General features: G+C 42.4%; 1 protein-coding gene across 1 annotated transcript in view; it reads right to left on the reverse strand.

The window, feature by feature from the left end:
• LOC308077773 (G protein-coupled receptor kinase 5-like) overlaps positions 1-15,918 on the reverse strand; it is a 34,687-nt gene that overhangs the window by 4,330 nt on the left and 14,439 nt on the right. Inside the window, exons 9-15 of the mRNA XM_080418696.1 lie at positions 15,669-15,859; positions 14,383-14,420; positions 9,793-9,882; positions 6,920-7,128; positions 5,638-5,775; positions 4,585-4,722; positions 1,296-1,433 (exon numbers count right to left, since the gene is read on the reverse strand). Coding sequence (XP_080274822.1) covers positions 1,296-1,433; positions 4,585-4,722; positions 5,638-5,775; positions 6,920-7,128; positions 9,793-9,882; positions 14,383-14,420; positions 15,669-15,859 — 942 coding nt within the window. The remainder of the gene's footprint in view (positions 1-1,295; positions 1,434-4,584; positions 4,723-5,637; positions 5,776-6,919; positions 7,129-9,792; positions 9,883-14,382; positions 14,421-15,668; positions 15,860-15,918) is intronic.

Here is a 15,918-nt window from a genome sequence, read left to right on the forward strand (position 1 = left end):
ATTCCTAAACGTAACCTCAGTAAACTATGCCTAAACCTAATCTTATTCCTAAACGTAACCTCAGTAAACTATGTCTAAACCTAATCTTATTCCTAAACGTAACCTCAGTAAACTATGTCTAAACCTAATCTTATTCCTAAACGTAACCTCAGTAAAACTGTCTAAACCTAATCTTATTCCTAAACGTAACCTCAGTAAAACTATGCCTAAACCTAACCTTATTCCTAAACGTAACCTCAGTAAACTATGCCTAAACCTAATCTTATTCCTAAACGTAACCTCAGTAAACTATGCCTAAACCTAATCTTATTCCTAAACGTAACCTCGGTAAACTATGCCTAAACCTAATCTTATTCCTAAACGTAACCTCGGTAAACTATGCCTAAACCTAATCTTATTCCTAAACGTAACCTCGGTAAACTATGCCTAAACCTAATCTTATTCCTAAACGTAACCTCAGTAAAACTATGCCTAAACCTAGTCTTATTCCTAAACGTAACCTCAGTAAACTTTGCCGAAACGGTTTAGGCATAGTTTAAGAATAAGGTTTAGGCATAGTTTAATAAGAAGGTTAGGCTAAACCTAACCTTATTCCTAAATGTAACCTCAGTAAAACTATGCCTAACCCTAAACTTATTTCTAACCTTATCCTCAGTAAAACAAATACAAGAATACCGCTGGTCCGCGTAAAAAATGAGGGCGAGCGTGTTTTGGGGCGAGTCTTCCGGTTACCCAGGAGACATCAGTGTTCCAAAAAAAAACGTTTCAGCTCCAGACCCAAAGGAGAAATGTGTCCCTCTCCCCCATAACCCAAACTTACAAAAATCACTTGGGCCCTATTTAAAAATAGTTAAATTATCTGAAATATCCGAAATAGTGAAAATATCCCCAGGATTCGCATTGTGTTGTGGGCTTGTTGATCGCATATTTTCACTGTTTTTTGAAAACGAAAACTAGATTTTCTTTTGTAGGTCAGATTGACATGATACTGACCAGGATACTGACCATGATACTGACATGATACTGACCAGGCTCCTGACATAATAGTGACCATGATACTGACCATGATCCTGACCAGATACTGACCATGATACTGACATGATACTGACCATGATACTGACATGATACTGACCATGATACTGACATGATACTGACCATGATACTGACCATGATCCTGACATAATAGTGACCATGATACTGACCATGATAATACACAATGAAAACACACAGAATGAATCCGTTTTTTATAGGTATGTAAAGTAAACATAATGTAAATATAATAATTCCATTCTCACGTGTCTGCGGAGGATGCGGTCTAGCAGGCTGCGCTTGGGGCTCGCGGGGGGAGGGGCATGGGACCAGTCCAGGTCACGTGGCTGGGACCCCTCGGGGCCAAATACATTCAGCTCCTTGTAACAGCTCATCTCCATCATCTACACACCACAGGACATGGTTATATACGGTTAGTCATTGTGTAACAGTTCAATGTTTGGTGCTACCATAGAAGACAGGTAAGCACCATAGAAGACAGGTAAGCACCATAGAAGACAGGTAGAAGACAGGTAAGCGCCATAGAAGACAGGTAAGCGCCATAGAAGACAGGTAAGCGCCATAAGCGCCATAGAAGACAGGTAAGCGCCATAGAAGACAGGTAAGCGCCATAGAAGACTGGTAAGCGCCATAGAAGACTGGTAAGCGCCATAGAAGACAGGTAAGCGCCATAGAAGTAAGCACCATAGAAGACAGGTAAGCGCCATAGAAGACAGCTAAGCACCATAGAAGTAAGCGCCATAGAAGACAGGTAAACACCATAGAAGACAGGTAGAAGACAGGTAAGCGCCATAGAAGACAGGTAAGCGCCATAGAAGACAGGTAGAAGACAGGTAAGCGCCATAGAAGACAGGTAAGCGCCATAGAAGACAGGTAGAAGACAGGTAAGCGCCATAGAAGACAGGTAAGCGCCATAGAAGACAGGTAAGCACCATAGAAGACAGGTAAGCGCCATAAGCGCCATAGAAGACAGGTAAGCGCCATAGAAGACAGGTAAGCGTAAGCGCCATAGAAGACTGGTAAGCGCCATAGAAGACAGGTAAGCGCCATAGAAGTAAGCACCATAGAAGACAGGTAAGCGCCATAGAAGACAGGTAAGCACCATAGAAGTAAGCGCCATAGAAGACCGGTAAACACCATAGAAGACAGGTAAACACCATAGAAGACAGGTAGAAGACAGGTAAGCGCCATAGAAGACAGGTAAGCACCATAGAAGACAGGTAAGCGCCATAGAAGACTGGTAAGCGCCATAGAAGACAGGTAAGCGCCATAGAAGTAAGCACCATAGAAGACAGGTAAGCGCCATAGAAGACAGGTAAGCACCATAGAAGTAAGCGCCATAGAAGACAGGTAAGCGCCATAGAAGACAGGTAAACACCATAGAAGACAGGTAAGCAGGTTCGCTTGAGCCTACTCAGCGCAGTGGTGTCATGGAGGCCACACGGAGTAGGACCGGCGTGTGTATTTTTTCACGTGCACCGTACGCCACGGTACGGTACAGTGCATGTGCGTGCACACACGTGCACGCTAGAACGTGCCTCCCCCCAGTAGATTCACGAGCCAAGTACCCAAATGGTTACTTTGCATAACAGGTTTACAAGTGAGTGTGAAAATGTATCCTCAGATTCCACCTCACATCTATAGAGCGTGCCAAAAATCCTGAAGGGGGCGTCAACAAGTGTCTTTTGGTAGCGGCGGACATCTTTGAGGGGTAAAAACCAGGTTGACTTAACATTGACTCAACCAATGCCACGCCCCCAACACCCCCCCGCCCCCCCCCCCCCCCCCCCCCCGTGGTGACGACACGTTGGCACGCAGTTCCCGCCCACTTCCTGGTTTTTCCTGGTGCCGGAAGGAAAAACTCAATGCATTTTTCCCATTGACATTTCCAAAAATATTTATATCAATTAATTTAAGCCTAGAATCAAGCCATCCAGTGTCCTGGTGAATCATGACCATAAAACTTTTTTTTCTGTGATTTTTTTTTATTTTATTTTTAATTATATGATATACTATATTTAATAAATACCCTTTTGTTTTGCCGTTTTCAAAAAATAATAATAACAGAATCAAACGTTTTATGGTCATGATTCACCATGACCCTGGATGGCTTGATTCTAGGCTTAAATTAGATATAAATATTTTTGGAAATGAGTATTTTGCGGTGGAACCCTGAAGGGGCAGGAACTGCGATGCTCTATAGGCTACACGGTAAGCAACACAGCATGTTGGCTTCAGCAGGGCTGCTGCCAGTATCCTGTCTGCACGCAACAATGCGTGCAGACACCGTCGAAGAAGAGAAAGATACTCGTTCAAAGCAGACTTTTAGTTTCAGCTCTAGAATTCATGGCATTCCTTGAATTTGTATTAGTTTAAAAAGACTAAAACTAAGCTAAAAAACATTTCCTATACAAACATGTTTCCTAATTTAAGGTAAAATAAAATGCGCACGGTGTGCGCGAACCGTGCGCGCGCGTGCATGTGACGTCATTAAAGTACTGTGCCGTCCTGCCAGTAAAAACAATCACCATGACACCGCTGCTCAGCGCCGTCTGAGTTATGTACCGACACAGAATGGTAAATCATGTTGTGGGGACAGCTCTGCCTCCGGGTATGGGTCTGTATCTCCTGATTGCGCCCAATTAATGGTCTGATAAATGGCGGGTAGGTCAGTATGTCGCCTACTTTGCCCATTCAATGGTCTGATAAAACGTGATAATGTCCGATTCAGTGCATTGATGGCATTCGAAGCCGGTCAGAAGACAGGTAAGCACCATAGAAGACAGATAAGCGCCATAGTAAGCACCATATAAGCACCTTTAACTCATTCCCTGCCTAGAACGACTAAAACGACTTCTGTCCTTTAACCCCCTCTGCCAAGAACGACTAAAACTAAAACTTTTAATTTTTTCAAAAACAAATATATATATATATATTTTTTTTTTTCTTATTTTTTTTTTTTTTTTTTAACCCAAAGACCAAGGAGATATGATTTTTTGAAGATCTAGACTCCCATCCACTTCCTTGTTATCTTAAAACTTAAACATTTTGTATCTCGGCTCCTGAGTACTTTTTTTTTTCATTGAAAAATCTCTGGCAGTGGGCAAACGCAAAAAAAAAAAAGTTCTGGCAGTGAATGAGTTAGGATAATCAAAGAGACAGTGCCCTCAATACCTAGCCTGGAAACAAGACAAATCTGCCAGCGCAAAAAAAATAAAAGAATAGCCCTCTGCAGATTTTCTAAATTGGCCTGAAAAAACATCTATCAGGAGACCACCAGTAAATGTCTTTTTCCCATCTCTTTTGTTGTATTTGTTGTATTATTGTGTTAGTTTTGTATGCTATGTTGATGATTTGAATACATAGGACCACAATGGAATTAAGTCCCCCACTCCTTTTAGCTTTTTTTTATTCAAAAAATACTATGGACTAAAACTAAACCAAAATTTGCTGCTAAAATTAACCCTGGGTACCTGTGATGTCTTGTACCTCATTCTGCCAGCTGATGGCTACTCTGCCTCTCTTTTATCTTACCTCATTCTGCCAGCTGATGGCTACGCTGCCTGTGTTGAACTTGGAGTAGAAGTCGTTGTCCGTCTCGTCCAGACTGACTCCTTTAACAGTGGAGAACTCATCGATGTCGTCCACATCGCTGCAGTACACCAGTCTGGGCTGAGGGGGGCCGAAAATTAAATACATGTTAGTTAAAGATAGTGTAAGTGATATTTTTGGGTTAAAACAATGTATTTAATTACCTTGACTGGCCAACCCAACCCATTGGCTTTGTAAAGTAGTTCTCAAACATTTCAAGACCACACAACTCTGAGAGTTGTACAGTGGGTCTGTTTGGCTGTACACTCTAAAAGAGTTACAGACCTGCAAGGGTCATGCCATTTGAAACCCCTTCAATGACCCCCCCCCCCCCCCCCCAGCGATGTTCTTTCAGGTATGCGACTCTGTGTCGTTTGTGATGTTGAGTTACATTTGATGACGTCTGTGTTCGGATAAATTTGAACCTTTTCACCGTCAGTTGAAGCTTCATATCCATTTGAGTATAATCGCCAGGCTCATTTGTTTATTTTTTCTGTTTTTTTTATTTTTATTCCCACCCAGTGCCAGCATTTTTTAAGATTTTGTAACCTTTTTAAACCATTTTTTAAGTAGTCACAAAATATTTTCTATGATCACCATCCTCACGGTGATCCCCTCATTACACACACAGGAGTCTCGTAGAATCGTGGAAAAAAAATTATCCGATCGCGGTAATCCGTTCCATAATTGCAGCCAGTTGAAAAAAAATAAAAATCACCAAAAAATACATGGTAAAAACAAAAAAGTACACAGGAGCCGAGATACAGGATTTTTAAGTAATAAGTTAACCATGGAGTGAATGGAGCAGTAAATCTTTGGATAGCGATATCTCTGGTTCTGTGTGGAATTTTTCACAAAAAAAAAAGACTGACGGACAAGTCCGTTTTTGGCAGGTAAGTGGTAACAGATTTCCCCCCCCTCCCTCACCACCATTGTTCTTTTCCCCCTGAAAATGACTCCTCTGTGGAAATGTGTTTGAGAAGTGAAGTTTCTCACGTCGGGTTTAAAAGGCGGGTCCAGGACGCCTGCCTCCAGCATTCTGAAGTGAACGGTGCTGAAGAACGGATGTGATCGGACGCCGGCCGCCCCCGAGGCCTGGCAGCCCAACCGCCGTCCGGCGTCTTTGGTCAGCAGCTGCAGGGGAACAAAATAAAATAAAGCAGGTAATGAATGACCTATGGTCAGTGCTTCTCAAACTTTTTTGACCCCAACATGGATAGCGGACCCCCATCTGAAAAGGCTTTGTGCCAGGGACCCCCAGGAGAGAAGGTTTATGTGAAAGAATAACACAAGCTGGCAGCGCGGCACGAGCTTGTAGATCTACTATCGTTGAATAGCCAACGTATAAATGGATGAAGCGGTTAATATGATTGTGATGCTGTATTAAGACCTGAGGCGATTCTTAAACATTTTCTAAATCCTAACAGTTTTTTGAAAAAAATCGAAAGAAAAATGTTTTAAGATTTTTCAAAAATAGCAGATCTACAAGCTCATAGCGCGGCACTCGGTGCCACGCTATGAGCTTGTAGATCTGCTATTTTTGAATAGCCAAAGAAATCTAAAGTGACACAGATGCGTTCCAGGTCTTAATGGGTTAGAGGGCAAGACCATTTTGGTAGAGGTTTGGGTTGTGTAGTTACCTTGCCATGATGTAACTCTAAAGGTGGACAAGAAATACAAAATAATTGCTCCATTGATTAGAAATAGATCATTCCAAATATGCTCCTCATTGACTTACATTGTACGCTGAAACAGCTCTCAAAGTCACTCTTTTAGCATGTAAACGAACACAAACAAAGTTGATTCAGACAATATAGAACATCACAAAATAATAATTCTTGCTTCCTGTTGATTTAGCTATTTTCTTTGTAAGAAGAAAACTCGAAATGGATCCACAAATCCGGATCTTCAAAAAGTAAATTCAGCAGGAAGTAAACGTTTTTATTAAAAAAAAAAACAGTACTGGGTTTGGTGATGTTCTATATTGTCTGAATCAGCTTTGTTTTATGTTTGTTCACGTGCTAAAAGAGCGACTTTGAGAGCTGTTTCACTGTACAATGTATTTCAATGAGGAGCGTATTTTGACTTATCAATTTCTAATCAAGGGAGCAATTATTTTTAATTCATGGTCAAACTACAAAAGAACAACTCGAAAGCACTATAAAAGGCAAATCTGGGGACCCCGACAAAATCATTTGGGGACCCCCCCCCCCCCCTCCCCCTGTTGAGAACCAATGGTTTAGAGGTGGAGAAAATCTCTTAATGTCGAGGCGCTCACCGAGCGACACAGGTCCTCGGCCTCGCTGCTGAACATCTGGCCGTATTCCTCCTGAGCCTTTCGGATTCTCTTCTCCATCTCCGGCGTTTTGAGTCGCTCGCCTCGCTTCCTGAACGGAGGCCGTCCGTCCGTCATCTCATACACCAAGCAGCCCAGTCCCCACCAATCGGGACTCACCCCGTAATACTCCTGACCAATCACCTCTGGAGCTGGTGGGGGGGGGCGGGATGTGGCAGGAAGAAAATAGATAGTAATAGTTGTGTATATCGTCACTGTCGGTGGGAAATGTATGTTTTTTTGTCAAGCCCCCAGAACCCAGTGGTTTCATTGAAGCCAATTGAACATGCTGGCCATTCATGGTACTGCAGCTTAGTACCGTTACATGAACGAGCGAAAACGGTTTCGACCAATGGGCTCGACTCACGAGCATGCGCACGAGCTTGCGCACGGGGCTGCGCGCTTCTGTGACGCAAAACGCGTCACTGTGACGCAAAACGCGTCACAGAAGTGACGCGTTCGGAACCCCAAATAGGCCGCGCCCACCAAATTTCCAACCCGGAAGAAGGGTTCAATTGAGCCCATGCGTCGGGTGAGCAACTCAATGCAAGTGGATGGGAGGCGATATCCGGTGCCCTCTCTATTATTTTTAACTGTTTTTTGTTTGTTTTTTATCCCTCGATTTTGTAACCCTTTTTTCACCCGGTGCCAATTTTCTAAGTGATCCTGGGCACTACACTCCCCCCACCAGCCTAGGGAGCCCAGGGCCGAGCTCATGCCTCCTTCAATGCATGAGAGGCAACTGACCTTCTAGTCACCTGACAGGGGGGAGTTTCCCTGGTTGGACGTAGCGCGTGGAAGGAACACGTTCCTTTCCCCTCCATCAGGCGCCCCCGGCTGACCAGGGGGAGGCAGTGTAGTGACCAGGATTACTACATGTTTTTGTGAGGGTATTAACTACCCTGGGAAATGTATGTTTTAAAGTTAAATAGTTCCGTTTATTTCGATCATCTTCACCAGTATCCATAACATCACATACAGCGACAAACCCCTGACCTTATTTCTTGAGCCATGCTGGCTTGGAATATGCAAGTGAGAATGAAAAACTTAACCTGGTAGAATTTTAGATGGAGAGTGAAAATCTGCCATATGGTGGGTTTGAGCCCCATACCTTTGGCTCACAAACCATGGACATGGCGCTCACGCCAAAGACGGAAGACACAAGTGAGAACGAAGTACTAAATCTTTTAGAGTTTAGATGTAAACCGAAAATAATCCGTAGCCGTTTTGAACCCTAGACCTTCGGTCTGTAAACCCCTGCCATATCACTTGTGCTTACACAAGTCACCAATCTAATCTAATCGTCACCAATCAGGATGGAATATGACAAATCTGACCGATAGGCCTTGATCACATGACCATAGAGATATACTGATTCGCGTGAGGTTATGGTCAAAAATAATATCGCAAATATCTGCATCCTGGTGGCGTATAACAGGCTGATGTGAAAGGTTCTTCCTTGTGCCTCCTGGGAGTGTGTCAGCCAAGTTTCACGCCGATCGGTCCAGTGGTGCCGGAGATCAGACACGGACGGACGGACAGGGGCGAAAACAGTCTACGGAGACAATAATTGGCTACTCTAAATAAATTAAAAAAAAATCATCAGTGCCCATTGTAACGGACCCGTAGTGGTGTTTTTATAGACTTTTATTTTTGAAGGTTTCCTGCCCAATTGTCAGGTTCTTAGAGACTTATTTTGAAGGGCTTCCTGCCTACAGGAACTCATCAGCCTCAGATTGTGCACTGATTAATGTAATGAAGTTCACCTGGTGCTGATGCTTAGTATGGGGCTGAAGGTGCCTAGCAGCAAACCATAAAAGGGCTCTGTGGTAGAGGAGCATCAAGGACTGCACAGAAAATGTTTGTTTAAAGGACCTGGAAGGATGGTCAAGGAAGGACGGACTAAAGGACCTGGAAGGATGGTCAAGGACGGACTAATATGAAGGACATTGTGAGTTTACTTGATCATTTACTGCCGATCTACAATGCAGGGTTAGGTTGAAATGTGGTTTTAATGGGTTTTGTATTTTCAGTTGGAACTGATGGACATGCCACATTCAAGCCAAATTAGCACCTAGCTGGAAGGGGAACAAGGTGACTGTCATTTTTATTGTTTGTTAAACAACTTGTATTGTTCACGGTTGATTTCTGATCTTATTGTTGAACTTAGTATTTTAGCGTCTGAGGTTTATTTTCATTTCTAATGTGTAAGCTATTGTAGAAGTGATGTAGCTACGGGAAATGCAAATGTATTATGGTGCTATTTGATGTATTGATTGATTTATGTTGTGTATTTTATGCTTCCCTTATAGTTTCTACGTTGAGTACCGAAATAAAATCATTAAAACTCATCAGTCAAGTCTCCACCCTCTTACTGTCCAGCTGGGTCGCTACACCCATACCCTAGGTGGGGTTGGCGAAAGGGCCTTTCTGTGTGGAGTTTGCATGTTCTCCCGTGTCCCCTAGGGTAGGTACCCTCACAAAAAACATGCAGTAATCCTGGCCTCTATACTGCCTCCCCCTGGTCAGCCTGATGGAGGGGAAAGGAACTGGTTTTTTAACCAGTCCTACTGGGGGAAACTCCCCGGTCAGGTGATAAGAAGCGGCCTGCTGCTCACTCCTCATGCATTGAAGGAAGCATGAGCTCAGGTCGGGGCTCTCCTCCCCAGGCTGGCAGAGGGAGAGTAGCGCCCAGGATTACAGCTTAGGCAATTGGCGCTGGGTGAAAAAAATGGGTAACAAAAATCGTGGGGGGGAAAAAAAGAAGAAAATAACTGTACTGTATAGACATACAGTATATTGTGCTGCTTACTTACCCATGTAGCCCACAGTTCCCACCCTCCCTTTCACCAGATTCCTGTCTGGAAGACGCACAGCCAAGCCCAGGTCAGAAATGCGTACGTGTCCTGGAAGAAGCAGATGTAATTATAATTTTTTTTTAAACACGTAACTGATACAGACAGATGCTTTTTGTTAAAGGGATAGTTCACCAATTTTTTTTTACTTATTTTCTATCAATTACACACCCCATGAAGCCTTGAATTCATGGAGTTTTGTCGCATTCCTAAGCCAATAATATGATGACCGACGGAAAGATGCTAGGGGACTCAAAGTTGACACTTTGAGTCCCCTATACCGGAGCTGCCACCAGTCATCAAATTATTGGCTTAGGAATGTGACGAGAAGAGAAAAATCTCCATGAATTCAAGGCTTCATGGGGTGCGTAATTGATAGAAAAAAATGTCATTTTGGGGGTGAACTATCCCTTTAAGTTATGTTTTTGGACCTCATGAACCCTCGTGTCTCTATTCTGGGAATATCATAGCTTAAAAAATTTGCAAACATAGAAGAACATTTGGCCCCAAAAATAAATAAATAGAAGATCTACAAGCTCGGAACACGTTGTAAAGTTGTAGATTGGTTATTTTCCAAATAGTTGCTGTCGGGTGGAAACCTTGTATGTCTTAAAACTGTTACTTTTCGGGATTCAAAAACGGCAAAAGTAGCAGATCTACAAGCTCAAAAAGCGGCTTGTAGATCTGCTACTTTTGATGCTTTTTGTGTGACTCTGTAGTATGATCAAGCAGGGCGTTAATTTACCACCAAAAAACCACACAAAGTTAAAACATGGAGGTAAGAGGTTTCTGCCCGACAGTAACAAAATGTAGAACGAAAACAGGAGGGGGGACTAGTTCAGAGCCCTGGGAGACCCCGGTCAACTAAGTGCATGTACTAATAGGACTTAAGTGGTTTAACCCATTAAGAGGCATCTGTGTCATTTTAAGATTTCTCAGATCTGCTATTCAAAAATAGCAGATCTACAAGCTCATAGATGAGCTTGTACATCTGCTATTTTTAGAAAAATCGTGTGCAAAACTTTCAATATTGATAATTTTGCAACTGTTAAATGTCTCAACAAATTTCTTCATTTTACTGAAAAGCTACTGTTGCTATAATCAGTGGTGCTCAAACTTTTCTCTTGTCAAGGACCCCCAAAAATCATATCTTTTTGGCCGCCGATCCCCATCAAAACGTGTTGTTCCAGGGAGAAGCAAAGATTTGAGTGAAAAAGGTTGTTTCCAAAAAAATATATGTATTCAAAGATTTGCACAAAATGTTCAAGATTTTTCTAAAATAGCAGATCTACAAGCTCATAGCGCGGCACTCGGTGCCGCGCTATGAGCTTGTATATCTGCTATTTTTTAATGGCCCAAAGACGTCTTAAAATGGCACAGATGTGTTCCTGGTCTTAGTGTGGTTAACCATGTTTTTAAACTCTCTAGACAACATGCTCTACTTCCTCCTTCCCTCAGCGGGGCCGTATGTCATGCTCGACAGCTTTCAGACGATTGGATCACACCAGTGGTTCTCAACCTGCGGGTCCGGGGTCCCACTGGCGGCGTTGCCGCGAGGACACTGGCGAGTGGGCGTCCAAATGATCGGCAAAACGGTACGATTTGAATGACGATGTAATATTAATATAAAAAAAAATGCCATGGTAATTCTTTCTTTAAAACCTTGGAAGAAATGGGTTTTCTTTGTGATACCAATGAATATGAACTTATATCAGTGGCGTAGCCAGGACGCTAGTATAGGCTGGGCCTAAGCGAGAGTGGGTAACAAAATCACGCGCATACGGCGCCAACGCGATTTTGTTCCTTTTTTTCCGCGTTTTTTGGTTACTTTATTTCGGTGTTATGGTCATTACACACCGGCGATTATGTGAATATACGCAAAATTCGTACTCCGTCCAAATAAATAAAAGACGCTTTTTCGCTCCGTGAAACTGATGTGGAAGCTTGCATTGATTTTATAAGGTTTTTAAAAAATCGTATTATTCGCATGAAAAAATCGCCCCCGGTGTGTAAGGACCTTTAAAGGAGAATTTTGGACTAAAGTTTTCTTACCTTTTCTATGACGTTATGATATCTTAGGATGAATGGTACAGTAGAAAAATGTCATAACTCCACCCCTGAGCCGCCACAGCTTAAAAGGTGCGCGGATAGATCTGACGTTCATAGTGACAGAACACTGTCCCAAAAAAAAAAGAAAAACAGAAGTCTCGCTAGACGAGATTTCAATCTCGAGATTTCAATCTCGTCTAGCGAGACTTGTTTTTTTTTTTTTTTTTTTTTTTTGGTTGTATAGTGTTCTGTCACTATGAACGTCAGATCTCACAAAAAAAAAAAAAAAAAAAGCTATTAAAATATGTGATCTAACCTAAGGCCTATCCGTGCACCTTTTAAGCTGTGGCGGCTCAGGGGTGGAGTTATGAAAATGTTCTACTGTACCATTCATCCTAAGATATCATAACGTCATAGAAAAGGTAAGAAAACTTTAGTCCAAAATTCTCCTTTAAGGTTATGTTATTTAATTCTTATTTTTGCCTGATTTTACCGATTTATTATCAAAAAAAATTATGAAACATTTTTATTTATTTTTTGCAAAATCGATTGGGGGGGCCAGCTTTCTATGACCTGACTTATATACTACGTTAGTTCCATTGATCCAAGCTGGAACACAATGGATTGATTGATCATTAAAAATAAACATGCTCTGAAAACCAGGGGTGTATTGGTGGACGGTATTTTAATGATGTCACACACACGCACGCGCGCGCGTCACGCACACACCGCACGGCGCACGCATTTAATTTTACCGTAAAGTAGGAAACGAGTATGTATAGGAATTGTTTTTGAGCTTCGTTTCAGTCATTTGAAACTAATAAAAAATTAAAGGAATGCCATAAATTATAAAGAGCTGAAACTGAAAGTTTGCTTTGAACGAGTATCTTTCTGTTCTTCGACGGTGGCTGAGGCATTGCTGCGTGCAGACAGGATACTGGCAGCAGCCCTACTGAAGCCAACATGCTGTGTTGCTTACCGTGGCGTGTAGCCTATAGATGCGAGGAGTGAGGAATCTGAGGAAAACATTTTCACACTCACTTGTAAACCTGTTATGCAAAGTAGCCAATTGGGTACTTGGCTCGTGAATCTACGGGGGGGGGGGGGGCGCGGGTTCTAGCGTGCACGTGCGTGCACTGTACTGTACATTTACCGGCCACACGCCGTCCTACTCCGTGTGGCCCCCATGACAGCACTGCTGAAAACGCACGCGCGGCCCCACCTATCTGACCACTTAAACACGGGAGCCGAAAGTCACTTGAGACTTTCAAGTGGGCCTTTGATACAGAAAAGGTTGAGAACCACGGCAAGACATAACATCGTGTGGAATGCGCCTCACCGCCAACAGGAAGTCCAATTACCAATAGGAATGCAACACACCGCCGCTCTTCTTAAAATAGAACACGCATTGTTGCACCACGCTTTTCCCACACGTTTAACTTCCTGTAATTCTATCCGTCTGTGTTTTGTGACTCGTGTCAAAATATCATCATTACTTCCTGATTCTCCAGAACCGTTCACCTGAGATGCCTGCTCGTAAACGTCTGCATCTCGGTTGACAAAGGTTGCACTGTCACGTTAAGCAATCAATCATCAGTTTATTAGTTATTGAAATTAAAAACAGTGACAGTATGATGAGAAAAAGGTCAAACCTCTGGAGAGGATATCGTTGCTCTTTTGATCCTCCTGGATGTGTCTGACAACCCGGTAATTTACGACCCGACGTTGAATCGTTACCACAGACCATGAGAGGCCTTTTGTTTACTCTGTTTCAACTATTTGTGCTACTAATCAACCGTTGCTGTGCACGAATGTCATGATCTATCACATACATGGGCAACTGGCGGCCCGGGGGCAACATGTGGCCCCCACCTTCACTTAATGCGGCCCGCAGGTTAATATGGGAATACTGATATATTATTGATTTCAGCTGTTACAATTCCAAACATGCAAACATGACCCGCTTTAATTACTTCAGTCTATATTAGTAGCTTAATGGCTAATATTAAAATGTTATTGTCTTTTTTATGTCCAATGTATTTGTATTTAAGGTCATACAGTTAACAAAAGTCTAACTAAATGCATTTGAAATTAAATACAAATTTTACTTTTCAGGATTTCAATTCAAAAATGGCAAAACAAAATCAGGATTCCAATTCAAAAATACTGAATGCTACTTTTGTGTGACGTAGAATGGCCTGACAGTATGTGCAATGTGGCCCTCTGGAGTGAGCGTGGGCATATAGAGGCCCTCTCCATCATCAAAGTTGCATCACCCCTGATATTCTGTCGTGACATTCGTGCACAGCAACGGTTGATCTGTTTGAACGTTGCGTGTGTTAGTAAACGCTGCATGTGAGCGTTGTGGACATGATATCCAAAGCGCCGCTCCGCTCAGGAGACATTTTCTGTGGACACGGCGCCTAAAGATTTCTGTTTTCTGTACAACAAGTTGACAGAAGACAGAAGTTGCATGTGTTGTCATAATACTGGTTCCCTTACCATAGTCATCCAGGAGAATGTTCTCTGGCTTCAGGTCCCTACAACACCAAACACAGGTCTGGGATCAGTAAATACACACATTCATCTATACAACACCAAACACAGGTCTGGGATCAGTAAATACACACATTAATCTATACAACACCAAACACAGGTCTGGGATCAGTAAATACACACATTCATCTATACAACACCAAACACAGGTCTGGGATCAGTAAATACACACATTCATCTATACAACACCAAACACAGGTCTGGGATCAGTAAATACACACATTAATCTATACAACACCAAACACAGGTCTGGGATCAGTAAATACACACATTCATCTATACAACACCAAACACAGGTCTGGGATCAGTATATATGTACACATTCATCTATACAACACCAAACACAGGTCTGGGATCAGCACACACAATCTATGGTGGCCCGTGAGGATATTTGAAGTGGGCCTCCAAATAACTGAAGAAAACATTTTATTTTTAATAAATCTATTCAATTAATGTATCTTCTTTAAAACCTTGAAATCATGACTTTTCTTTGTGATACTGATAGATAGGAACTTAAAGTAGGGTATACCATGTAAGTTCCATTGATCCAAGCCGGGACCACAATCGATTGATTGATCATTAAATTAAACACCCATCTGACCACTTAAGACCTTGTTCGCACCTCTTCGTGCCAAGGACCCCCCAAAATTATATGTATTTGGCTGCGGACCCCCCCCCCCCCCCCCCATTTGAATGTTTTGTGCCAGGGACCCCCAGAAGAGAAGATTTGTGTAAAACAAAATCAAAATTATTCAAAAATAATTCAAGATTTTTCTCAAATCTACAGAAATAGCAGATGTACAAGCTCACAGCGTGTCACAAAGTGACACACTGTGAGCTTATCTGCTATTTTTGAGAACCACTGTTCTAAACCACTCAAATCTAACCCATTTAGACCTGAGGTCTAAATGGAAGGAAAACGTATGTTGCTATATCAGTGGTGCTCAAACTTGTTCATGTCAAGGACCCCCAAAATGTATTTGGCTGTGGACCCCCATCTCAAAATATTTTGTAATAGTAAACCCCTAGAAGCAAAGATTTGAGTCAAAAATGTTCCCTATATATATATATATTAAAATATGTACACAAATATTCACGATTTTTCCAAAAATAGCAGATCTACAAGCTATTTTTGAATAGTATAAATAAGTATAAAATGTGGATAAAGTGGTTACACAGATGCTTCCCCGGTTTGAATGGGTCTTAATGGGATAAGATAACACTGTCTGTACCTGTAGACGATGCCCTGCTGGTGCAGGTGGTCCAGACCGCAGCACACCTCCGCAGCGTAGAAACACACCCGCTCTCTGTCCAGCCCCGGGGAACCCATGTTATAGATGTGGAAGCGCAGGTCTCCTCCGTTCATGATGGTCATCACCATGCACAGGGAATGCCTGCTCTCGTAGGAATACGCCAGACTCACCTAGAAACCAAGAACGACGGTTTAAGACGATTACCTAACATGGATTAACCCATTTAGAC

This window comes from Gymnoscopelus braueri (genome assembly GCF_963280865.1).
Source record: "Gymnoscopelus braueri genome assembly, chromosome: 22".
In the NCBI taxonomy this organism is placed as follows: Eukaryota; Metazoa; Chordata; class Actinopteri; order Myctophiformes; family Myctophidae; genus Gymnoscopelus; species Gymnoscopelus braueri.